Below are 25252 nucleotides of genomic sequence, written 5' to 3'. Positions count from 1 at the left end.
GCCCCTAGAGGACAGAGTGGAACTGCCCACAGGGTCTCCAAGGCTGTCAATCTTCACAGAAGCAAAGCCCAAACCACACCCACTGCCTGGAGTCCGTTCTGACCCACAGCGCCCCTAGAGGACAGAGTGGAACTGCCCACAGGGTCTCCAAGGCTGTCAATCTTCACGGAAGCAGACTATCTCATCTTTCTCCCTGAGAAACTGAGCAGTTGGTGAGTTTGAACCATGGACTTTTTGGTGCACGGCTCCATTCACATGACAGGTCCAAAATAGACAAATACATAGCAACAGAAAGCCGATTAGTGGTTGTCAGGGTTTGGGAGCTAAGGAGAAATGGGGAATGACTACTCACAGGTATGATGGAAATATTCTAAACTTGTGGTGTTGGTTGCACAACTGTGAACACACTAAGAACCACCTGAACGCACCCTTTAAATGGGTGAAGCGTGTGGATTTTCTCTCAACAGAGGTACAAGTGAAACAAAGCAAACAGCGGCCAGGAGGGCCTGACTGCCACAGCAGGACAAGGAAAGGGATCAAAGGGCCATGCAGCCTCCAAGGGCAGCAGTCTGCAGAGGCCGCTGACTCCCTAGAGACGGGAAGGGGTGACAGTGGCAGGGACAGTGGCAGGGGCACTGGGGAAGCGCCCTGAGGGCCCACCCGTCCTCACTCCTGGGAGGATGGCATTTCCGGGACCAAGTCCTGGGCCGGGAGCCCAGGTGGCGCACCTGTAGCAGTGGCCAGGCTCTGTGCGGCCGGCCCGGCCTGCTCGCTGATCGGCTGACGCCTGGGAGATCCAGGTGACACGGAAGGAGGACACGCTGGTGACACGGTCGTAGTAACGCTTCTTGACCTTCCCACAGTCCACCACGTACTTGATGCCGGGGATGGTGAGGGACGTCTCAGCCACATTGGTGGCCACAACACACAGCCGCGTCCCCTCCGGGGGAGGTTTGAAGACCTGGCAGTGGGGAAGGGGGGCAGGAAGACATCAGAATTAGGAGAATCCATGGGAGGGAGGTGGTAGTGGTCAGGGGGCCCAGAGAGAGGTCAGCCAGCTGGGTGAGGCCTGGGGGTCACAGGCCAACAAGTCTCCGAGTGTCCTTGGCCACAGTGTCCCGAGCGTAAATACAAGGGGAGCTTTCTAGTCGCCAAGGAGAGGTTGTCAGCACACTGAGAACCTGAGTTCAAATCTCAAAAAGCACATTGCCTATGGGCACTCCCAAGAATAGCTCCCACAGTGCACGGCGGGGTGACAAGTCAGCCCGAGTCCGGAACAAGCACGTACGTGGCGGGGTGAAGACCCAGCCTGAGGTCACGACAGACACGTACGTGGTGGGGTGAAGAGTCACCCCGAGTCTGGGGCAGGCACATGACACACAGGGGAGCGTGTGTGCGGGGCACATGCCCGCCCAGCAGCTGAGCCCCGTGCTGTTGGGGGGACTTGGGCCCATTTCTGACAAGCAAACAAGATCCAGAGCTGGGTGGCTCATCTCCTGACTTCAAATGTTAGCAATGGATCCAGTTAAAAAAGCACTTTGCATGTCAAACAGAAACTCCGGTTAGCTGGAACTCAGCCAAGGTCAGTGTCACAGAGTGCCTCTGCTTAACGGGCACTTCAGATGAGTGCTGGATGGGCATTTACAGATGCCCTTGTTTTCCGCCACCTCGCTTTATTGAGCTCTGGATATAACTGTGTTTACAAACGGAAGGTTCGTGGCAACCCTGGGCTGAGCAACTTCATCAGCACCATTTTCCCGACAGCACGTGCTCACTTCCTGTCTCTGGTTCATTTTGGTCATTGTGTTATAGTAAATTACTTTGTGTGGCTTTTTTACCCATAAGTCTTTGTAAACTCCAAAGTGGGATTTGCTATGAGCAACTGAGGAGCTCCTGATTGCTGAAGTTGTCCACCTGGAGTATTTCTGTTGGGAGTGGCACAAAACAGTGTTCTGGGAGGTGCCCACTCTCTCTCAGGTGCTTAGAGTTCTGATGCTATGATTGGCTAGTTTGACCACCCTGCCGGGCTCAAAAGGAGGCCTCTTAAGAGGCAGAAGGCTCTCTGACTGCTGGTTGAGGAAGATGTGCTGCCAAAAGAGACACGCACTCCTGAAGGAAACACGCGTTGCTGGGAAAGAGACGCGAGAGACATGCATTGCTGAGTGAGACACCAAGGGACCAGCACTGCTGGGAAAGAGACTGTGAGAGACTGTTGGCTGAGGGACGGTGGGCTGGAAGAGAGACTGAGCATTTTTCCTGAACTCAAATTGTAGCTTGGTGCTTCCCTATAAACCTCGTAATCTGTGAGTTGTGTGTGGCCACTGCAGCGAATTATCGAACCCAGGAGAGAGGTGGTGGGTGCTCTGGGAGGAACGGTTGGAGAAAGGGCTGTAGGAAGGCAGCATGTCTGGCCTTGCAGTAATAGGCCTTGGGTTACTGCTGGTAACCCTGTCTTCCTCTTGTGGGATTAGAGGAGGTCAGAACATGTAGCCTCCTCATCGTTTTTGTAGTCATTCTCACAATATTTCAAGCTTTTTCATCACGGTAGTGCACACTTCACAGACTACGGTCTCGTGTCAACATAACTTACATGCACTGGGAAACCAAAGAATTCATGGGACTCGCCGTATGGCTACGTGTGCCTCGTAGCTGGGGTCTAGAACCCAGCTTGCGCTGTCTCCAAGGTGGACGTGGACTCACGAGTCCACAAGACTCGGTGACAACTCGGTGACTTCTGCAGGAAACAGAGGGGCTTTTCCTCTGCTCTATAATCTGTCTGCATGTTTTATGACAAGCTTTGAGACCAGAAAAAAATAAACTGAAGTGCGTAGAAACTCTAGGGAACCCAAATCAAATGTTGCCAAGGCAGTAAAAGACGACATGAGGACAGGAACGCGCGCGGCTGCGTTCCGGGCTCTGCCGTCCACCTCAAGGGCGTGCAAACTGAGGAGCAGCGGGCTGACATAATGCGCCTGAAGGCACATGGCTATTGGAGGCAGAGCTCGGGGTCTGGCTCCAGAGTCCCCGCGCCTCACCATCCCACGGTCCTGCCCCCACCAAGGCATATGGGGGTACAGGTCAAAGAGTCGAAGGGAGACGGCCAGGCTTGACGTGGCTCCTGTCACACCCTGAGCACCGCCCACGCCCAGCCGGTCACCTGTGCTTGTTTCTCGGGGGCCAGCAGCGAGTAGAGGGGGAGCACGTGGAGCGGGAGGGAGGGGTCCGGCTGCTCACCTGGAAGGGAAGCACAGGCTTGCTGGGCACTGCCCGCCAGGGCAGACCTGAGGCAGGAGCGCCTCAGGCCACCTGCACTCCCACCCTGCTCTGCAGAGGCCCCTGGATCAACCCCCTCCCAGGGACCCACCCCTCGGGACTGGCCCAGCAGCTAGACAAGGCCTCAGGGGACAACTGACTGCTGAGAGGCTGGGACGTTCTCCCCGCCCATGGCTCTGCCGTGACACCCACGCCGCACACCGTGTGCCCCAGAATCCCGACACACACCCCTGCAGCTCGGCCTGGGGCTCACCTCGCCCCATATCCTGGCGGCACCGTGGTGGCTGCAGGCAGAGTGCGCTCTGGGCACACGCACCTCTGTGTATGCGGTGGGGCTGTGGAGCCCAGGACGGCGCCTGCTGAGCGCGGGGCGGTGCCGCCCTCAGGCAGGGCAGGTCACCGGGCCCTCAAAGAGCACAGGGCCCCAGTGAGCCCCCCGGGGGGCAGCCCACCCAGCTGCCCAGGGCCCGTGTTATCCCAGCCAAGGGAGCCCTGGGCAGTGGCCTCGTCCCAAACAACAGATACAGGAGGGCTGACCCAGCACCCGCACGTCCTGAACCGACAGTTCACGTGCTGGGCTGTTACTCAAGGTTTGAATCCACACAGGCGCCTCGGAGAAAGGCCCGACAACGCACTTTCCAAGAATCAGCCACCGGGGCACAGCTGGGTGCTGACGCCGTGGAGGCGCCACGAGTCACAGCTGACGCCGGATGCCGGCAGTTTTAGGAGCCTGGGGAGCCCCAGGTGACAGAAAGGCCCCCACTCTGGGGCTCGCCTGCTCGTGAGGACGCAGGCGCTCCCCGACTGGCTCACGCGCTCTGAGAGGCAGGGTGCTCGGTCCACCTTCATCACGGCTGTCTCCCGGGGCCCTCGGCAAACACTTGCCGGTGAACGACACGAGTGGCCAGAGGACAGGAGGCTGTGCCGAGGTCTCACCTTCACCTGCCACCTCGTCCCCCAAGTCGAGATCCAGGTCGGAGCCCAGGGCCTCCTCCTCGTCGTCCATCTCCGCCTCCCTGTCCTCGTCACCTTCGCCCGCTGGCAACACCGAGTAGCTATCCAGGCTGATCTGGGGCAACATCTACGGCGGAAAAAGTCACCAATGCCGCAGGCTGCAGGTGACCCTGGCTGGCAACAGCAGGGCAAAACCAAAGCCCCTTAAGCAGAAAGCCCAGCTCTACCTCCCACACGCCCTCGGGAGGGTCATGAACTTCACGCTGCCTTGCTTTCCTCATCTACAAATCGGGGACAACCACAGAAGCCTTCTCCAGGGCGGGATTCTGATGGTGCACCCGTGGAAGGGATTCCGGGCACTGCCTGGCAGCGCAGTGCCGAGGGACGGTTCAGGAGGCCTGGGTGGTGCGGCCGCGCCTGACTACCAGCCAAAGGTGTGGTGGTTCAAGCCCACTAGGGCACCCCAGAAGACAGGCCGGGTCACCTGCTTCTGAAAACCCGACGGAGGACAGTTCTGCTCGGCCCCAAGGCGTCACCATGACTCAGAATCAACCTGATGACAACTGACCACAGGAGGGTTAGTGAGTTCCTAAGTAACTTCCACGTTGTCAGTGGATCCATGATAATACCACTCACAGACGTCCTGGAGTGTGGACGCCCCTCACAGCCCATCCAGCTCCTTCTCCTTCCAGGAAGGTCTGGCCCACCTCCCACACTTCCATTTCAAGCACCAAGGGGTCCCTGGCTCTGCCTGCCCTCCCAGAGGAGCCTCCCAGGTCCTGCTCAAGCAACCAGGGCTCAGCCTTCTGGACGCTTCCTCCTGGCCCACAGCACAGGGAACCTTGAGTGTGTTTCAAATCACAGCCCACCCTGCAGCCTCAAGAGCCTCATGGCCCAACAGAGCTCTCTGCTATCCAGTGCGGCGGCCACCAGCCTCTTGTGGCCATGGAGCACGCCATGTGCCCAGTACAACTGAGGAGGTGAAGTTTCAATTTTACTTCATGTTTTTTTAGCAGCTCTGGTGATGTAGTGGTTAAAGCATTGGGCTGCTAACCGAAAGGTCAGTGGTTCAAATCCACCAGCCGCCCTGCCAGAGGAAAGACAAGGCAGACTCCTTCCGTCAAGAATGACAGCCTTAGAAACCCCCCAGGGGGGGCGGTTCCGCTCTGCACTGTTACTATTAGGTCTCTGTGAGTTGGAATCGACTCGATGGCAGTGGGTTTGGTTTTGTTTTTAAGTAACATTTTATTTTTATGATTTTTAAAATTGTGATTTGGGTGAAGAGTTGACAGAGCAAGTTGGTTTTCCATTTAACAATTCATAGTTTGTTTTGTGACATTCGTTGTAACCACTCAACCTAACAGCACTCTTCCCACTTCCTTCCTGTGGTTACTGCCCCCGTGTCCTTCCTTTCCACCCCTTCCTGCCCTGAGCTTCATCCCTGGGCCAGCGCTGCCCCTTGGATCACGTGCGGCTGGTGCTCTAATGTGCGCATCTTCCCGGTGTTACTGTTCGCCTTACAGCCCCGCCCCTTGTTTGGCTGCAGGTTGAGCCAGGCGGTGAGTCCAGTTCTCAGCTCAGAGGGTGTCTAAGGGCTATAGTCTCAGGGGTTCCACAGTTTCAGCTAAATTGTTTTAAGTTTTACTTTTAAACATAATCTCATTGTGGTGAGATACAAGTAATTTTAAAGGGTGGCCATCGTAACCATTCCCAGGTGCACAGCTCCGCAGTACTCTCACTCCCCGTGGTGTGGCCACCAGCAGCCGTTCCAAAGCTCTGCACGCCCCCAGAAACCCTGTGTCCCTCAGCAACTCCTCCCCCACCCTTTCCCGTGGGAAACTCTAAGCTACTTGCTGTCTGTCTGCTCTAGGAATTTCTAATTTTATTCCATTTTAACTAGTTTATAACTAAACCTATAGCTACATGTGGGTACTGAGTACCTGGAACGTGTCCAACGTGGATGACAAAATCAACTTAAAGTCTGCTCAATTTTACTTAAACAACGCAACAGCCTCACAGGGCCAGCAGACACTGGATGGTAACACCCCGGAGCCCCGAGCTGCTCTGCAAACCCTCGACCTACCGCAGACAGTGCCTTCTTTGCCCTCGTCCGTGACTTCTTAAACTTCCGCATTTCTCCCACCGAATCTTGCTGATCTTCCTTTTCTGGGAAAATGTGCAGATGAGGGAGGAAAACATCTTGAGGCCACAGCCAGGCTACTGGGACTCTGCCCGTCCTTGTCTACCGCGAAGGCCCTGCAGTGATGACCATTCATTCTGGGGACCGGGGCAGGGGAAAGGCTGTCGCAAACAGAGACAAGGGAGACGCCCGGGCTGCCGGCTGACAACCGCCCGGCCTGCTGCTCAGGTCTGAGGGCTCTGCCAGGGGTGGAGCCGCCAGGCGTACCTCGCGGCCTGCGTCTGGTGCGGGGAAAGGCCCTCTGAAGCCTGCGGCACAGCGCGTGCACCTCTGCTTGTCCTGTTAGGAACACCAGGATGCCACCTGCAGGACAAGGCGCCCTGTGACTCCTCTCACACCGCCAACGGTGACCAAGCAGCAACCCCCGCCAAGACACGCTCTGAGAGCAAAGCCCCCGGACAGCAGGACGGCAGAGCGCTGTGGTGGGCGGGTGAGCGGTGATCATCACGGGGTGTCTGAGGAGTTGTGCAGAAGGGGTGGGAGCTAGCCAAGGAGGGGCTGGCCCCGCGAAGGGCTGGGGTGGAGGGCGGGGTGCTCCGACCAGGGGACAGCACGTGCAAGGCCCGGCCGTGAAGCGAAGCAATAGCATCCCGGGACGCTGACAGCGGCAGCGGGAAGGGCCAGACAGGAAGCTCAGGGCGGCGACTTCCTGTGAGTGGGAAAGAACTCGGGAAAGGAGCGTGAGATGGTTGCACAACTCGAAGAACGTGAGCAGAGCCGCTGCTCTGCGTACACTGAAACTGATGGGTCAGCGTACGCTCCACTGTGTGTCTGCAATGACGGCAAAGGCAAAGTCAATTATTTTCTAAAAAAGGACACCTGGTGTGGGGGGTACTGAGAAGAGAACATGGGGTGGGCAGTAAACAAGGGTCTCTGTGGAGAATGGAGGGCAGGAAGGTGAGGGACGAGGAGATGGGAGAAGCGGCCAGAGCCTCAAGGAGAAGTCGAGCCTTCATCTCTGGGACGTGGCACATTACCAGGACTGTAAGCAGGAGGGTCACTCTGGTGGAGGTGGCAAAAGTCAAAGGGCAAGTGGTCATCCCTGAGCCAGGGATGCTCGAGGACTGCAAGCTACAACCACGGCACGGAGGCAACCGCACTGGATTGGAAAGCCAGCTAGCCAGGGCTCAGCAAACCACAACCCGAGGGCCAGACCTCACTGCCAACCGTTTGCACAAATAAGGTTTTACTGCAGTACAGCCATATCCATTCAATGACTTACTGTCACTCCTAGGTGACAATAAGTAACTGGCAGTGTGGAGTATAACCGAGACTATGGCGTGCACTGGAATGTTTGTCTGGTCCTTTCCAGGAAGTTTGCCCACCTCTGCCCTAGAGCCACCCGTGGAAAGGGCAGAACCTAAGGAGAGTGGGAGGAGGCAGCAGAAGAGAAGAAGCCCACGACACGGGAGAAAGGAGGCCAGAGAGGCGGGAAGGACTCCGGCAGAGGAGGAAGGTGGGGGGGACGGAGGGCCGGCGCCTCAGACAGCGCTGAAAGGCCAAATGCACAGACATGACGGTGACCTCACGGAGGTAGTGTCAGTGGCGCACAGAGGCCTTGCTGTCAATGACAAGGACGGGGCAGCAGCTGTGGGCCAAGGGAGGTTCCTCCAAAGACAAGATTTGCAAACTTTTCATGTGATAGGAGCCTTGGTCATGCAATGGTTAAATATTTGGCTACTGACTGAAAGGTCAGAGGTTTGAACCCACCAGTGGCTCTGTGGGAGAAAAAACCTGCCATCTGCTCCTGTAGAGATTAAACCAAGAAAACCAAACCCACCACCGTCGAATCCATTTCAACTCACAGCAACCCCCGCTGGGTTTCCAAGGTGGTAAGTCTTTACACAAGCAGATTGTCCCATCTTCTTTCCGAGGAGTGGCTGGTGGGCTTGAACCATCAACCTTCTGGTTAGCAGGCAAATGTCTTAGGCACTGCGCCACAGAGCCAAAGATTACAGCCTAGAAAACCCTGTGGGACAGTTCTACTCTGTCCCCTAGCGTCGCCAGGAGGCAGAATCAACTCCATGGCAGGGGGTTTTTGGTGTCCTGTGGATTACTCTGCTTATCTGCCATGGACAGAGGGAAACTCCCCCACAGCCAACCACAGAAGCCTCACAGTAATTCCAGTAGGAGGCAGGCCAGTGTGGTGAACGCTGTGGAATCTGTGGGGAAACTGAGGCAAAGCGAGGACAAGTGCCTTTTCCGAGGCGCTCAGAGGCAGTGCGTGAGCCTGGGCGGCAGTTCCCTGCCTGCAGCCTGACCTTGTCCCTTGGGAGGGGAAAGGCGACTTGACTGCTCACCTGGCCAGGGCCTCACCTGCAGGCAGCATCCGGTGGATCTTGCAGACTTTCCGGAAGCATTCGCCGGTGTAGTCTTCCAGCGGTGTCCGCTTGTTAAAATGCACCGTCACTGGGAACTGTCTGGATTCAACCTAGGACAGGTGCCCGAGAGCCATGGGAGCAGGTAGGAGGGGACAAAAGGGGTCTTGTTACCAGTGTCAGCACCGACGGTCCCCCTTTTCCTCAAGGACGGTCTCTCAGTTTGGTGCTAATGTGTCTCTGATGCCCAACACTTTCCTGCTTCCCATGTGACGAAACTATCAAGGGGTCCTCGCTCTCTCGCAGCCGACAGGGCCACGCTTTAGCGGCTGCCGGGGCTCTGGCCTGAGCCTCACCTTGATGACTGGGGGCGGCCTGGTGAAGAGCCGCTGGTTCTGGGTGAAGTCTTCCACCCGCAGTGTGGCCGACATGATGAGCAGCTTCAGCGGCAGGTGTTTCTGTGGACGGCAAAGGCTCAGTGACCTACAGTCACCCAGCGGCCCAGCTGGTTCTGGAGGAAAACTAGGGTGGGGAGGGGGGCAGGTGCTTCTCCTGCCCTCCTGGGATCCCTTAAACCACCAGTTGGTCCCATGTCTGGTTACCAAAGACCCCTTGGAAAAGGTGAGTCGATAGCAGGATTTGCCTCCTCCAGGGTGGTGGCTTGTAAAAGGAGTGAAGCTCTAGTGGTGAACGTGAGGCAAGAGGGCTGAGAGCAGGGTCCACTCGATCCAAAGTGGTCACGGCTGCTGCTGGCTCCCACCCGACCCCTCTCCCCTCATCCTGGCAGTCTGTCTGCCCCTGAGGTTCAAGCAGGAGCTGCCCGCATTCTCTGGGTGGGGTGGCTTCCCAGCTCCCTTGGCAGCACCTGATGGCCTCAACAGGTGTTCGTGGTGGTCCCTGCTCCCAAGCCCATGGAAGCACCTATCTTACTGTTAGTGAACCCCAGACCCAAGAGCTACAGTATGGTCAGTGTCTTTGGTGAAAACAAAGCCAAGGTCAGAGGCACAGCACAGACCCAGGGCCCCCACCACGCTCCCCGTAACGGCTCCCCAATTTGCACCCATCCCGTGTACCTCTCCGACCCATCTCCTAGTTCTCTCCACCTCCCTCCCTCCGTGCCAGTCACCGTGGGCTCTGTAATAGTCCTCACGTGACACCAGACACACATCAAAACCACAGTGAGACACCATTTCACCCCAACTAGAATGGCTAGAATCAAAAAGGCAGTTCAAGGGGAACCTGAATTGTACAGACTTTTATGAAAACACAATAAAATATTGTTTAGAAAGAAAAGAGATACCACGTGGACTCCTGCCTCAGGGCCTTGACACCTGCTGCTTCTGCTACCTGGGACATTCTTCCTGGCTGTGCCCCCTGCTAGCTCCCTCCTCTGTGAGATCCGCCCTCACCACACAGCCCTCCACCTTCTCCCTCCTCTCTCCCTCCCCTCCCGGCTCGGCCCACCACCGGCTCATGGATCTCGGGGTCTGCTTACTGCCTGCCGCCCTCAGTAAACGGGCAGGTTCACGAGAGCAGGGACCGTTTGTCTTGACCACTGGTGTCATCTCCAGGACCCTGAACAGGTCCCGGCACCCAGCTGGCACTCAGAGGACAGCTGTCTAATGAATGTTCCATAGGCTCCTAGCCTGGGCCTCTTGTTTTGAACGGAGAAGAGGACACCGAGTTTATGGGACTGGACCCAGGGGCCCAGAGGGGGGAAGCGGGCAGAATCGCAGGGCTGTTTCCATCACAAGCTTCAGTCTTGGCACTGGGGGCCCTACGTCTTGGGGGAACCCTCACGGCAGCACCCTGGGGGCACACGTGTGTGGGCCAAGCAAGGCCAGGCTCCTGACAGCAGGGGGCGTCCAGGCTGGGGGCCGGGAGCAGCCCTGCCACCCGCCCGAGTCACCTTGGCACGGAGGGCCACGATGCGGGACAGGAGGCCGATGAGGATGTCGGTGTACACGCTCCTCTCGTGAGCCTCGTCGATGACCACCACCTTGTACTTCCGCAGCAAGAAGTCCTGGGGAGGAGTCAGGGGTCACTGCTTGGTAGTGCCCCCCAGTGAGCTCGGTCCTGAACCTTCCACCTCAGGAGTCCCCTTGATGCCACTCGGCCAGGGGTGAGGAGTCCTGCCCCTGTGACGGGTGAGTCTACTACCTTGTGCCTCAGGCTCTTCTGTGGAACGGGATGAGCCCTCACCTCAACCCAACATGGTGAGAACCTGGTGACAGCTGACACTTGTGAAGTGCTCAGGACTTGGCGGGGGGCCTACCGAACAGGGAGTTCCTGAGGGTGCCCTACCAGGTGCGGGTGTCTGGGGCACAGGGAAGGGGAGGAGCGGGAGTGGAACGTGGCGTGGCGGCCCAGGCAGACGGACAGAACACACCTCACAGAAAGTGCATCTAGACCCCAAATCGTGCTGCCAGGCCCCTCCCGGCCCTTCAGGCAAAGGCCGCAGGAGTGCCCACTGCCCAGGCTTACCCCGCAGGGACGTCACCCAGCAGGAGGAGCTGCCCTCAGTGCAGAGACTCTCAGCCCAAGCCCTGTGTGCTCTTGGGGGATGTGGGGCCAATGGGCTGAGGCTCCAGAACGTTCCAACTCCCTAGGCACCTCCCTGTGGCCAGAGCACTGAAGGGGCAGCACCTGAGGGTGCTGTTTCATGTCGTGAATGCCCTCCGAACCCAGGGCTCCAGGGCTGGGAAATGTACCAACACCCCACTGATCCCCTGGGGCCCGGAGGGGGGCTGGGCATCCATCCCGGCCCTGGGCTGCCTCGGCAGCAGGCACCGCACCACATTCCTGAGATCAGGAAGTCCCCGGGCAGAGTCACCCCGTATCTCGGCCCACCACTCCGTCCAGCACGGGACGCAGCGTCTGCATGAGAGGCAGAGTCTGCACGGCCTGTGTAGGCGTGTGCACTGAGTGGACAGACAGACCGAAAACCAGGTCATGACACAAATAGGAACTCCAGCATAACAAGCTAGGACCGGGAGCTGTGCAAAGCTGCCCTGAAGCATCACAATTTCTGCTTCCAAAGAATTCTAGGAGGAAGTCCAGCTTACAGATCAAGAAACAGAGGCCCAGAGAGGCCAAGACACTTGCCCAAGGTCACACAGGGGCACACTGGCCACTCACATCAGGGGTGATCTCCCTCCCTATCCCCACGCTCAGTGGTTCTGGAACCCTAATGGGCAACCAACCTTCTGGATTTCTTTTAGCAGCACGCCATCCGTCATGAACTTGATCCTGGTCTCTTCAGTCACATTGCCTTCGTACCGGATCTGGTAGGAGACGACGCTGTGTGGACAGGCTGTGGCTCAGGGCATGCAGTTCCCCAGAGCAGGGGCCCCACGTAGCTCTGTGACCACTCCAGTGGGTACAAGAGTAATCCTGCTCACACTGGGCAGGCAGGGCCGTGAGCAGGCCCACCCAGCTCCCCAGTGAGGCCCGGCAGCGCCTGTCCTCTCTCCCTCACCAAAGCCCCGGTCTCCAGCATGAAGGGGAAGGGAGCCACTTAGGTGGCAAAAGACTTATGAGTAGGTCACCCAAACTTGAGTGTGGACCCTGGTTACAGCCGGGTCTGAGGCAACTGGCAAAACTGAAGATGGACTATGACCATCCAGGAGCTGTTGTCAAGTCCCTGATGGCGGGGACACAGGGGTCCTAGCTGGGCATTCGAGGCCCCAGGGATGCCTTGGAAGAAAGGGCTGGTGACCCACTTCCAGAGCCAGCCGCTGAAAACCCCAGGGCATGTAGCTCTGCTCGGCACACCGCAGGGGCGCCGTGAGCTGGAATCGACCGGGTGGCGTTTGCTTGTATTAGTTACGAGATTTCCTGAGCTTGGCTGCCTGCCACTCAGCACTGCCCTCTAGCTCGCAGGGCCAGGGCCGTTCCGCCTGATTCCTGCCCTCTTCTGCTGTGAGCCTGCGGGGTGGCTGGCCCCAGGCTGGCCCTGCACAAGAGCGCCTGCAGGAAGGCCCTTGTACAAGGAGACCCCCAGCCGGGCTGAGATGCAGCACTTCCCCCAGGGCTCTCTACATGGCCCAGGGCCTGCAGTACTGCCCACCTCCGAAATCCTGGACGGTGGGAGAACGATGTGAAGCAAAACTCAAAATCATAAAAATAGACCAGGTTTACTGGTCTGACAGAGCCTGGTGAGAGCACCTGGACTATGGCCCCTAGTTGCCCTTCAGGTCTGGAACCGAACTCACTCCTAGGTCTTCCAGCCCAACAACAGGCAGGCATATGGGGTGAACACTTACATCAGGTAGCTACACACCTTAGAGCGATAATCATGGGAGGACAGAAGGGCAGTGTTTGCACAGGGAGATAGATCCGGGGGCAGGAATGCATAGGAAAGAAGGACACAGGGAAGAGGTAACTACAGGGAGGAAGTGGGAGGAGAGCTGTTAGACTGTGGAGGATTACAGTCACTGTCATGAAACAAAATGTACATAAACTGCTGCGTGGAAAATGAATTTGCTCTATAAACTTTTACCCAAATCACAATGAAAATTTAAAAAGAAAAAAAAAAAAGGTAAATCGTATATGCCAATCAGAAAAATAAATACTGCCCACCTCCGTGCCGTGCCAGGGCAAAGGCACAGGACCACCCCACCCACCCCAGAGGAAGGAGCCCTTACCGCTGTGACAAGTTCATCTCCTTGGCTACTCGCTGGGACATGGTCATGGCAGCCACTCGGCGTGGCTCTGTGACCCCAATGATGCTGTCATCACTGGGGGAGAGAGAAAAAATCACTGGGTCAGTACTGCCCAATCCACAGCGTCTGTCCCCAGGCACACACAGGTCCACGTTGGAAGGTACCCAGCAGACTCCCACTCTCCCAGGGACACGGTGGCTTCCACTCCAGGTGGGGGATGGAGCTGCCTACATGTCAGCATGGGAGACGGGAGAGGGTCAGATGGACTCTCAGGAGAGTTCAGCAGTCACGATTCAACAGAGCACGGGCTGCCGCCACAGACAAGGCCGGGGGCAGTGTGGCCAGACCTAGCCGAGCACAGGACATCAGGACCCACCAAAGGGGATGGCCTGCTGGGGTCCAGACGGCAGGAGCTAGCAAGGCAGCTCTGAGACTGCTATCCTTAGAAAGATGGGCCTGCAAGGAACTTGGGTTTCAGGAGAGTTGCCTGGTGACACACTGGTTAAGCACTTGGCTGCCATCCAGAAGTCGGTGGTTCGAATCCTCCAGCAGCTCCGCGGGAGAGACAGTCTGCTTCCGTAAAGACTGACGGCTTTAGAAACCTTCTGGGGCAGTTCCACTCTGTCCTCTAGGGGCACTGTGGGTTAGAATCGACTCCGCAGCAGATTTTGTTTTTCCCCACCGTCCGGAGAAGGGTGGGCTCATTATGCCTAGACTCTCTGTACCAATTGGGTGGTTTCCAGTGAACATAAGATACTCAAAAAAATCAAACTCACTGCCATCTAGTCGATTCTGACTCATAGTGACCCCTTCTGGGTTTCTGAGGCAGTAAGTCTTTACGGAAGTAGATTGCCCAGTCTTTCTTCTGCAGAGTGCCTGGTGGGTTTAAAGCACCAGCGTTCTGGTTAACAGTCAAATGCCTTAAGCACTATGCCACCAGAGCTGCTTAATGCACGGAAAGGGCTTACAATAAACCTTAATACAAGTGCTAATACCACAGGTGCTAGTTGCCACATGCCTCCGTGCGGCGAATGGCCCGCCCTGTCAGCACCTGTTAAGTGCTTGCTGACTGCCGGAATGAATGAATGGACTTTTGGAATCGACTCCATAGGGAGAGCACTCTCGAAGCATGGCTTGGCTTCCCCGGACTTCACCCACGGGCCTGCTCTCTGCCGATTCTGCTTTGTGGCCTTTCACTGTAATAAACAGCGTGAAGACAACTACACGGTAAGTCCCAATAAATCACTGATCCTGGGAGTGGTCATAGGACCCTCGACCCAGGGGCCAGATGTGCCAATAGGAGGTGACAGGGTGGCACCCGTCAACACGCCGCGCTCAGTGCCAGGTGCTGCTCTAAGCATGTTACATGAATTCTTTCAGTCAATCCATCAAGTAGATGGTATTATGAAGCCCATTTTACAGCTAAGGACACTGAGGCACAGAGAGCTTAAGTAGCTTGTCTCAGACCACACAGCACGTAAACAGCAGAGCCAGGATATGATCCCAGAGTGCATGGTTTTAATGACTTTGAGGGATCTCTCTCTACTATCACCCAAGAAGACCTGAGTCCCTCCCCCCAAACTGGGAGGATTCCCCAGAACCCTGGGCCAGGCCCTACCTACTGTAGCCAGCTTCGTAGAGAAACTGGGGCACCTGCGTGGTCTTGCCACTGCCGGTCTCGCCACACACGATGACGATGGGGTTCTCGGCCACGGCCTCCATGATCACTTGCTCCTCCGCGAGAATTGGAAGCTTCAGCCGGGCTTCCTGGAGGCAGAGAAGCCAGGGGTCAGGGCCCCGGGGGAGGGGCCCCTGCAGGACGGTAGGAATCCCAGGGGTCGCCCTCAAACAAAGGCTGCACAGAGCGATGGCCACAACGTCACCGAAAACTCACACCCACTCTGAGATGACACAGCCCAGGGCTGCTCTGCTGACCAGGGGCCGTGTGCTTTACACCCCCGATCCTTCTACGCCGCGACACCCCAGGGAGAGTCTCACTTTACCAGGTGAGGAAATGGGGGCAGGGGCAGTGAAGCATGTCACAGAGACTGATGACCCTCCATTAGACAGATGCAGACAAGAAGGGTCAGGAAGGGAGCTATGACGTGGTAGAACCCGACTTCCAGTTGCTGAGTCCGAGGCCCAGACACTTCCCCAGAGGAGGCCTGGCCAGGAGCACGCTCAGGAGTGGTGGTGGTGACAACGACGTAACAAGCTGGCACCGCCATCAGCAGCCCTCACAGCGGGCCCAGCTCATTCTAAGACATTCTCTTAGCGTGTTCATTCACGCTTCTTGAAGTCACCAGCCTCCACGCCTACTACGCCACTCCCGCAGTGAAATCCACTGCAGCTAAAGCTGTGAAACCTGAAGTTGGGGAAGGCAGAGACCTGCCAGAGAGTGAGGCTCACATACTGAACTGAAGAGAGAGGCAAAGAACTGTGGCCACCGCACCATCAAAGGCAGAAAACCTGCAAGACCTGCAAGACGGAGGCAGTCCCACTGAGTTCCGGTTCTGGCAGGTTTCACAGTACAGTCTGACAGGTCTGCAGTACAAGGAGGCAGCCCACAGCTGTCAGGGAGGCTCTGACCCACAGTGACCCTGAAGGACAGAGTAGAACTTCCCGTAGGGTTTCCTAGGCTGTAAATCTAAGCAGGCTGCCACACCTCTCTCCTGTGGAGCAGCTGGTAAGTTTGAACCGTCAACCTTTTAGCTAGCAGCCCAATGCTTTCATGCTATGCTAACCAGAGCTCTGCACAAGGAGGCAGGTACGATTACTCTCCCTCTGTCCAGATGAGGACAGAGAGGCACAAGGAGGGGTTGTCACTCGTTCCAAACCAACAGGCTGCAGCTCTCTACACCCTCAGTCCCTCCCTCACGGGCAGCTCAAACTTTACTCACACGCACTGAAGCCACGAACCTGCATCTCGGGGGAGCGGCTCACAGGGACGAAGACAGCGGGCTTCACCAAGGGCTTGGCTGCTGGAGGAGCAGGAACAGGGGTAGGGGTCCTGGCCGGAGCGGGCTGACAGCCGGACACTGGGCTCTCGCCCTGGGCCTCTGGCGGGGCAGGCGGTAGATGCACCGTGGCCGTCCCTGCACCAGCCTCTACCTGCCCAGCGGCCAGGACCTCGTCGCCCTCAGACGCCTCAGAGGATTCGGACTCCTCCTCTTCCAACTGCCGGCGGCGGCGCTTCCGGTGGGCCCCGCTGAGGCTGCTGATCTTTTCCGCACCCTGGGGGGCTGCCTCGTTGGGCTCCCTGAGGGGAGAGGAGTGCGTCAGGCACTGAGGTCCTGGTGGGGGCCGGCCGACATCTGAGGCAACCCTGGTGGCCATACGCCACCATGACCTGATGGCAGAGGTCAGGACTCAAATGCTAAGGCCCTTCCTGCCCCAGGCCCTTTGCACCTGCTGCTCCCTCTGTCTAAAACACCTCTCTGCACTTCAATCCAGTCTCTGCTCAGGCACCATCTTATCAGAGACTTTCCCAGACCAAGCAGCCCCCATACCTACCACCTCCTCCCTTCCCTTGCCCTAGTTTCTCCTCCCTGCTTCCCAGCCTGGATACCCTCTGGCTGACGACTGCCTACCTCCCCACTCCCGGAATTCAAGCTCCTTAAGGGACGAGCCTGCACTGCTGTATCTCCAGGAGCTCTGATGGTGCAGTAGTTAAGGCGTTCGGCTGCCGACCCAAAGGTCAGTGGTTCAAACCCACCAGTTGCTCTACTGGGAGAACTATGAGGCAGTCTGCTTCTGTAAAGACGTATAGCCTTGGAAACTCGGGGCAGTTCTACTGTCATCCAGGGGCACTATGAGTAAGAATCCACTTGATGACAGTGGGTTTGCTTTTGGCTCTACCTCCACCACCTACACCTGTGCCTGGGACATGGTTTGAATGCGGTGAGAGTCAGAATACTGACTGTTCCATGCACTGCCAGAAGAACACACAGATCTGTCTTGGAAGAAGTATGGCCAGAATGCCGATACAAGCAAGGACGCTGAGACTTTATCTTGCACTTCGACGTGTATACGAGGGAGCAGGCCCTAGAGAAGGACATCACACGTGGGAAAGTGCAGGGTCAGCAGAAAAGAGGAAGACCCCCAACGAGACAGAATGACACCGTGGCTGCAACAACGGGCTCAAATGTGACAGTGATTACGAAGAGAGGGCAGGCCCAGGCGGCGTGTTCATTCTATCATACAAAGAGTTGCTGAGTTGGACCCAACCTAACAGCACCCAAGGATAAGAGTCGTTAAATGAATAGCACTCACGGGGACCAGGCCGTCGATATCATTAACGAACAGAGCGGGCCAAGGGTAGGACAGTGGAGAAGCGTGGGGGCTGAGGGTGAGAGGAGCACACAGGCTTCGGGTAAGGGCTGGGAGCCACCAGCTCCAGGCGCCTGCTGTCCTGTGGGACTGCCAACCTGGGGCGGCAAACCATCCAACTGCCCAAGGCCAGCTGGGGCTCTGCCTTCAAAGTGAAACCTCCCCGGTCTTAAGCCGGCTGTGCCTCCTTAAATACTGGCTTCCCAAGTCCATGTCCGCTGGAACCTCAGAAGGGGACTTTATTTTGAAACAGGGTCTTTGCAGATGTCATTTGCTAAGATGAGGTCATACCAGATTAGGGTGGGCCCTGGGCCCTAAACCCAACAACTAGCGTCCCTGTAAGAAGAGAAGGACCGAGGCAGAGGCTGGAACAATGCGGAATACCGAGGTTTGTCAGCAACTGCCGGACGCTGGGAAAGGCACGTGCTGATCTTTCCCGCAGACTCTCCAGAAGGAACCGGCCCTGCCCACCCCCCACGGCTGCCTCTGGGTCCAGAACTTGAGAAAAACACGCCCCTGTGGTTCAGAGCCACCCTGTTGGCTACACCAGCCTTGGAAAAGCAATCCACCTACTGGTCAACTGTCAAATGCTGACCAAACCAACCACCAAGGGCCAGATCTAGCCCCTGACCACCTGCCTGCAGCGTCTGGCCTCACCGTCTGGTAAGAGTCGGGGCCTGTAAGTGGCCTCGGGATGGCAGGGTAACACCAGAACCTCGGGAGCGAGCAGCTTGGGGCCCTGGGCGCCAAGGGCATGGAGCAGACCCTGCTGGCTTCACCCCCAAGATGCATGCTGCTCCACCAGCTTCAGCCCAAACGGATCTCCCCGTCAACTCATGCTTTTGTGTGGCCATCAAAGAGATGGTGGTTCCCGATGACCCCATGTGACACGGTGGAACAGCCCCACAGGGTTTCCTGGGCTGTATAATCTTTACGGGAGCAGGTCACCGGGTCTTTCCGCCATGGAGCAGCTGCTGAGTTTGAACCTCCAACCTTGTCTAGCAGCTGAGCCTTTCATCATTGTGGTGCCACAGCTCCTTGTCGACCCATAAACCAAAACCAAGCCTGCTGCCGTTGAGTTGGTTCCGACTCATAGCAAGCACAGAGCAGAACTGCCCCGTAGGATTCCCAAGGCTGTAATTGTTTTACAGAAACAGACTGCCTTCCAAGATACAGGAGTATACGTCTCCCATGGGGGGGTTGGTGGGTTTGAACTGCGAACCCTCTAGTTAGCAGTCAAGTGCTTCACCACTGTGCTACCAGAGTTCCTTGTCAATCCATAGAAGACTGAGTCTATGCCCTGTGAGTCTTTGCCCTAGGGGCCCGGGCCAGAGGAAGGGGCTCTAGCAAAATACCGAGGGACTCACTCTTTGCTGCGGTACATGCGTTCTCCCAGGCCCAGCTTAGACGTGGTGAAAAAGAGCTTCATCTCTGCTTCGGAAACCTGGACTTCACTCAATTTCCTGAGCATCTCTGCTCTCTGGGGAGGGAAATGGGCACATGACACATTCCACACCAGGACCTTGTCTGTGGACGGGAGACGAGACTCTAGATAGAGTTTCGGTATCACTAACACCTGAACTCACTGCCATCAAGTTGGATCTGACTCATAGCAACCCCTCCTTGGGTTTCTGAGGCAGTATCACTACGGAAGGAGACTGCCCAACCTTCCTTCTGAAGAGTAGCTGGTGGGTTTGAACTCCAGCCCTCTGGTTAGCAGTCAAGTGCCTTAGGCACTATGCTACCACAGCTCACTAACACCTGAAGTGCTCTTAAATTAATGGTCAGCTTATAATTCCATTGCTGCACCATGTTCCAAATGGATGCAGCCAGGTTGGCACGGCTGTACAACTTAGTGCACGGGACCCACTGAGCAGTCCACCACAAAGGTTCAGATGCTGGATTTTATGTTAAGGGACTGCTACCTCAAGTAAAATAAGTTGAGGAAAAAAGGTTGAAATTCTCTAGAAGAAAGTGAAAAAGTAAATAACATAAATGACCTTAAATATAAAAAGGGTGGGCGGGGATTTAAATCGTCAACCAAATATACGCCCTTAACTCTTCTTCAAAACCAAGCCATGCTTAGGCTTAATCAGTGAAGAACATCCCCCGTGAGCACTGCGCTTTTCAAGACCTGCCTCTATGGGATCAAATGGAGAAAAACAACTCAGAAGATGAGACAGGAACCTCGGGGGCAGTGAGGACAATTCCAAAGAGGAGGGTGAGAACCGCTGCCCAACTCGGAGAATGTAATGACCACCACTGAACTGTACACAAATGGGTGCACGCTCTGCCGTGTATATTATCAACAGAAACAACAGCAAAGAAGTGCGTGCATTGACCAGCAGACGCCCCAGCTAACCAACCTTAGGGCCTCAGCACATCTGCCCACATACGACACTGACCGAGACCCAAGTGGCTTCCTCCCAGGAGGGGCGAGAAGGCTTTGGGGCTGTGTGTCCGATACGGTGACCACTAGCCCCGTGTGCACTGGAATTTAAATTAACTAAAAATTTTAAAATCCCATACCTCGGTCACACTGGCCACAAGTGGCTACCTACTGGACAGCATGGACGTAGAACATTTCCCTTATTCTAGAATGTTCTGTGGGACACCCTGCCTTCTATGCCGCGTGACGGGGAGGCAGACCCCTCACCCCTCCCCACTCTGCAGAGCCACGTGCCGACCCTCGGAGAGCAGGGCCTACCTGGCTCTTCTTTTCCTTCTGTTCCAAGATTTTCTGCAGCATTTTCTTCTCTTTCTTAGTCAGCGGCTTCTTCTCCTTCCTCGATGGGGGAGGGGCTTTGGTCTTCTTCTTCCTCCCCAAGAGAACCAGGGCGTTGCTCCCGTCGACACCCTTCAACGTCCCCTTGTCTGAACAGATACACCCGTCTCACCCACGGCCCCAGAAGCCAGACACGTGATACTCCATGTACATCGTCACCCCCAGCTGCCCTCCAGCCCCACCTGTGAGCCTCCCGTCCACACAGAACCAACAGGTGCGGGCCTGGGCCAGGAGGACACCTCGCATGTCTGGTTCACAGTAAGAGCACCACAATCAGCACAAATGCCACAGAAGGGGCGGGCATCAGGGCAGGAAAAGCCCGAGCCAGCCTCTGACCCGAGCCTGGCGGCTGGTGCCCCGTGTCAGGGCAGAACAGTGCGGCACAGCGTTTTCAGGGTTGGTTTGACAGAAGCAGGTCACCACCTTTTTTTTTATTTTATTTTGATTTGGGTGAAGATTTACAGAGTAAATTCACTTTTCATACAGCAGTTCACATATACTTTGTCTCATGTCATTGACCAAAATTTACAATGCAACAGCTCCCCTCCCACTTTCTCCCCATAGTTACCTCCTTCCCAGTGTCCATCCCTCCATACTCTTCTGCACCCTGAGCTGTCTCCCTGTGCATAAGCAGCCCTTCCTTCTCCCATGATTGTTCTCTCCAGGGTGTTTTTTTCTTTGGGTTAATTTTTAACTCACTTGCCTGTTCTTTGTTTGGCTGGAAACCACAGGTGTGGGTTCAATCCCAGACCTGAAGGGCAGCTAGGGGCCATAGTCTCAGTGGTTTCACCAGGCTCTATTGGACCAGCAAACCTGGTCCCCACCTTCTTCTTCTTTTTTTTTTTTTGCCTCCAAATGATTTTGAGTTTTGTTCCACATTGTCCTCCCTCTCTATGCAGGATCTCGTACATCCCTTCCAAGTGGATGACAGTGGTAGCTGGGCACCATCTAGTTCTTCTGGTCTCATAGTTGTATAGGTTGCAGATCAGATGGTGTACCAGTCGCTACGACTGATTGTTTCCATTCATTTGGTTTTCTTCTTTCTTCTTGACGAGGAGACACCCATTGTTGCATCTAGATGGCAGCTTGCTAGCTTTTAAGATCCCAGTCGCTACTCGCCAAAGTAGGAGGTGGAACAATGTTTTGTATAGTATGTTATGCCAATTGAGCTTGATGTCCCCTGCGACTATGGTCCCAAGCCCGCAGGATCAACTACTCGGTCCCTCTGGGTAGCTGACTGTGACCAAGCAATGACCATAACCTTGCCCCTTGTCAGCTCTACTATACACCTGGGAATTCTGATCACTCACATAAACTTTAAGACCATTGTCTGCCAACCCTATATATGATCTTGGATACACTCCCCATTTAGACATATCTAATTGTTTAGCCTGTCCACCTATCTATCCGTCCATATACCCCTGTTTACCTTCACTGACAACTCAGTACTGTATATGCAAAAGGGTTCATATTGGTTGCCTGTACTTCCCATGTACCTCTCTATGTCTTTCTCATCCTCAATGGTGCCATATTGGTCACTCCCATTTGGTACATTGCCCTTCTCTTCACCCAAATCAATATTTATCACTATCTATCTAACAGCGTTCCCTCCCCTCCCCTCCCACCCTTGGTAACCAACAAAGAAAATTTCCTCCAATAGATAAACCTTTCCTTAAGTTTTACAATAACGGACTTATACAATATTTGTCCTTTTGTGACTGACTTATTTCACTCAGCATAATGTCCTCCAAGTTCATCCACGTTATGTGGTGTTTTGCAGATTCTACATTATTCTTTAGCGTTGCATAGTATTCCATAAGGTGTGTCTCTTGTAGGCAGCATATTGATGGGTTTTGTTTTCTTATCCAATCTGCAACTCTCCGTCTCTTGATTGGCACCACCTTTCTTTGAGGTCCCTCTGGTTGGACTCAAACTGCCAACCTTTGGGTTAGTAGCCAAGCACTTAACCACTGCACCACCCAGGGCCTCCATGAGGATGGGCATGAAGATCAAACACCACCCAGGGCCTCCATGAGCAGGCCAGCAGGAGCCTGTGGGGCCTGGAGGAAGGATTTGATCCTAAACATGCACGACTCATCCGGAGGTTTCAGCAGGAAGGCAATCTGACTTCCGGTGCTGGAAGGTCCGGGAGGAGAGCTGTTCCACTGCGGGGCATTGCAGTCAATGTCATGGAACAAAATGCACATGAACTGCTGTATGGAAGATGAACTCGCTCTGTAAACTTTCACCCAAATCACAATACAATTTTTTTTTTTTTTTTTTAAAAAAAAAGGTCCCTCCAGCCTTTGGGAAAGGCAGGGATAAACCCAGCCGTCTCGCTCAGATTTCAGAAACAATTCCCTCCAGACCTCGGCGACAGAGGCCTCAGCCCCTCTGCTCTGATCACCCCCTAAAATCATCCGCTCGGGTGTCTCCCGTCCTCCCAGAGGACCCTCTCCCCCTGTGTGAGCTGTCACTGCTGCTACAATGTCTGCCACAGGAACCATACCTCCATCTCCTCCCTTCACTTTGCAAAGCATCCTCACTTGAGTCAGGAACATGTTTTGCAAAATGCTGGGAGCAAAGTGCCTCAGGCACTTGACTGCTAACCACAAGGCTGGCGGTTCAAACCCACCAGCCACTCCTCAGAAGGAAGATGGGCCAATCTACTTCCACAGTGATACTGCCTCAGAAACCCAAGGAGGGGTTGCTATGAGTCGGGTCTGACTCGACGGCACACAGCAACACAACAACAACAAACGCTGACAACAGGTCAGACAGCTATTGCTGTTGGTCCATTTTCCAGATGAAGAAATGGAGGCCGGAGGCACAATCTGCTTCAGTGCCCAGGTGATCCACACCACTTCTGAGGACGGACTTTAGACCTCCGGGTTCCCACCCTGATGTCTCTCTCGTACCCTCACTGCCACCCAGGTTGAACCAGTGTGTGCGAGAGAATGCACATCGGTGGGCAGAGGGCAGGAGCTTCTCCAGAGGCCCTGGCTCCCCTTCCTTCCCCCAGCTCCAGAATCGGGGGCCCATTCTTTCCTACTGCCTCACCTGCCAGGAGAGAGCCCTGGTGGTGCAGCAGTTCAAGCGCTTGGCTGCTAACTGAATGGTCAGTGGGCCAAACCCATCAGTTGCTCCATGGGAGAAAGATGTGGTGGTTTGCTTCCATAGAGATTACAGTCTTGGAAATCCCATGGGGGCAGTTCTGCTCTGTCCTATAGGGTTGTTGTAGGAATTCACTGAATGGCAGCAGATTAAGCTGCGAGGCCCTTCAGGAGTTTACACTCCATTTGCTAGGTGAGTTCAACGTGGTACATGGACAGTTTCGGGAGCCTGAGAGACGTCTTTGTCCTTGAACCCTGACAACCTCGCTTTGCCTATACTCTCCTCCCAAACTGCTCCCATCGGGGTCACCAAAGACCTCCTAACCCAGTGTTAAATCTCACACCCTTTCATCCCTGACCCGACACCAGCATCTGACTCAGTCTCTTCCCTGGTCCCCGGGGCCACCACCCTCTCCCGTTCTTCCCGGTCACTCCATTTCTGCTGCAGGCTCCTCAGCTCTCTCCTCCAGCCCTGAGGTCCGTGGATCTCTTCTCTGCTTGGTCCACACTCACGCCCTGACTTTTAATGACACATGTGATGAGGCTGACTCCCAAGCCACTACCTCCACCTGCACTCAGCTTTCCTCAGGACTCGAGTCAGCAGAAGCCTGCCTGGGTATCTACAAGGCACCGCAGCCACTCACACCCAAAGCTGAGCCTGGGTATTCTCCAAGCTGCAACCCTCTCCCCGCCTCCAGCCTTCTCCAGAGACTAAGTCCAACTCCTGGGAATCATTCCTTCTCTGTTCTTAGACACCGGGCTAGTCAGTCAGAAAATCCTGTCCACACCATCCTCAGAACATACCCTGAGCACAACCACTTCTCACCTCCTCACCACTGCCTCGCGGGGCCCAGCACCATCAACTCCTGTAGGAATTCATGTAACAAACAGCCTCCTAGCTGATCATCTGGTTCTGCCTGTGTCTCTACTGGGTTTCCTCAATGCAGCAGCCCAGTGACGCTGTTACAACCTACGTCCTTCAAGGGACAAGGCTGTGGTCACTTTGGCCACAGCCAGCTACCCAGAGGGTGCAAGTGTATGTGAGCTGTTGTATGGAAGATGAACTTGGTCTGTAAACTTGCACCCAAATCACAATGAAATTTAAAAGAAAAAAAAAACACCGACATCCTTGTTGCGTCCCTTCTCTGCTGTAGACCCTTCCCCACCTCCCAGCTCCCTCAGAGCAACAGCCAAAGTCTTCCTGACACTACAGGGTCTGGCTCAGTTTCTTCTGCTTCCTCTAGGCTTGACTCCAGTAACTTTCTCAGAGGCCTTCCCCACGGCCCTAGGGAACACTGCAACCCAGCCGCACCCACCTCTTCTGCTTACATTCTTCCTACCAATAGCCAGGTAACATTATGTGTATTCCAGGGTACAGCTTGGCCTGTCTCCTCCCAGAAGCGTGTAAATTCAGGAGCGCAGGATGTTTTAAAAACCTGTTTTCTGCTCGGTGTCCAAGCGTTTGTACTAGAAAGGGGGCGTCCGAGCAGAAATACGGAAATCCTGCAGGTGACCTGACATCTGGTCTGAAAACACAGTAGGGTCGCTGGCACGGAGATTAAGATCGAAGCCATCAGAATGGATGAAATTACCTCGTTGTCTTGCCCAAAGCTCTC

General features: G+C 55.5%; 1 protein-coding gene across 1 annotated transcript in view; it reads right to left on the bottom strand.

The window, feature by feature from the left end:
* DHX37 (DEAH-box helicase 37) overlaps nucleotides 1-25252 on the bottom strand; it is a 35194-nt gene that overhangs the window by 9510 nt on the left and 432 nt on the right. The window contains exons 2-16 of the mRNA XM_042780580.1: nucleotides 21469-21485; nucleotides 20446-20612; nucleotides 19106-19218; nucleotides 16329-16668; nucleotides 15028-15176; nucleotides 13392-13484; nucleotides 11949-12045; nucleotides 10655-10768; nucleotides 9102-9203; nucleotides 8744-8858; nucleotides 6635-6730; nucleotides 6311-6393; nucleotides 4210-4354; nucleotides 3158-3234; nucleotides 729-961 (exon numbers count right to left, since the gene is read on the bottom strand). Of these exons, the coding sequence (XP_042636514.1) occupies nucleotides 729-961; nucleotides 3158-3234; nucleotides 4210-4354; nucleotides 6311-6393; nucleotides 6635-6730; nucleotides 8744-8858; nucleotides 9102-9203; nucleotides 10655-10768; nucleotides 11949-12045; nucleotides 13392-13484; nucleotides 15028-15176; nucleotides 16329-16668; nucleotides 19106-19218; nucleotides 20446-20612; nucleotides 21469-21485 (1941 nt within the window). The remainder of the gene's footprint in view (nucleotides 1-728; nucleotides 962-3157; nucleotides 3235-4209; nucleotides 4355-6310; nucleotides 6394-6634; nucleotides 6731-8743; nucleotides 8859-9101; nucleotides 9204-10654; nucleotides 10769-11948; nucleotides 12046-13391; nucleotides 13485-15027; nucleotides 15177-16328; nucleotides 16669-19105; nucleotides 19219-20445; nucleotides 20613-21468; nucleotides 21486-25252) is intronic.

The sequence above is a fragment of the Orycteropus afer genome, unplaced genomic scaffold, assembly GCF_000298275.1.
Source record: "Orycteropus afer afer isolate SDZICR_OR568_19922 unplaced genomic scaffold, OryAfe1.0 scaffold00048, whole genome shotgun sequence".
Taxonomy (NCBI): domain Eukaryota; kingdom Metazoa; phylum Chordata; class Mammalia; order Tubulidentata; family Orycteropodidae; genus Orycteropus; species Orycteropus afer.
The sequence above is the reverse complement of the archived record's forward strand: the minus strand, read 5'-3'. Positions and strand labels throughout refer to the sequence as shown.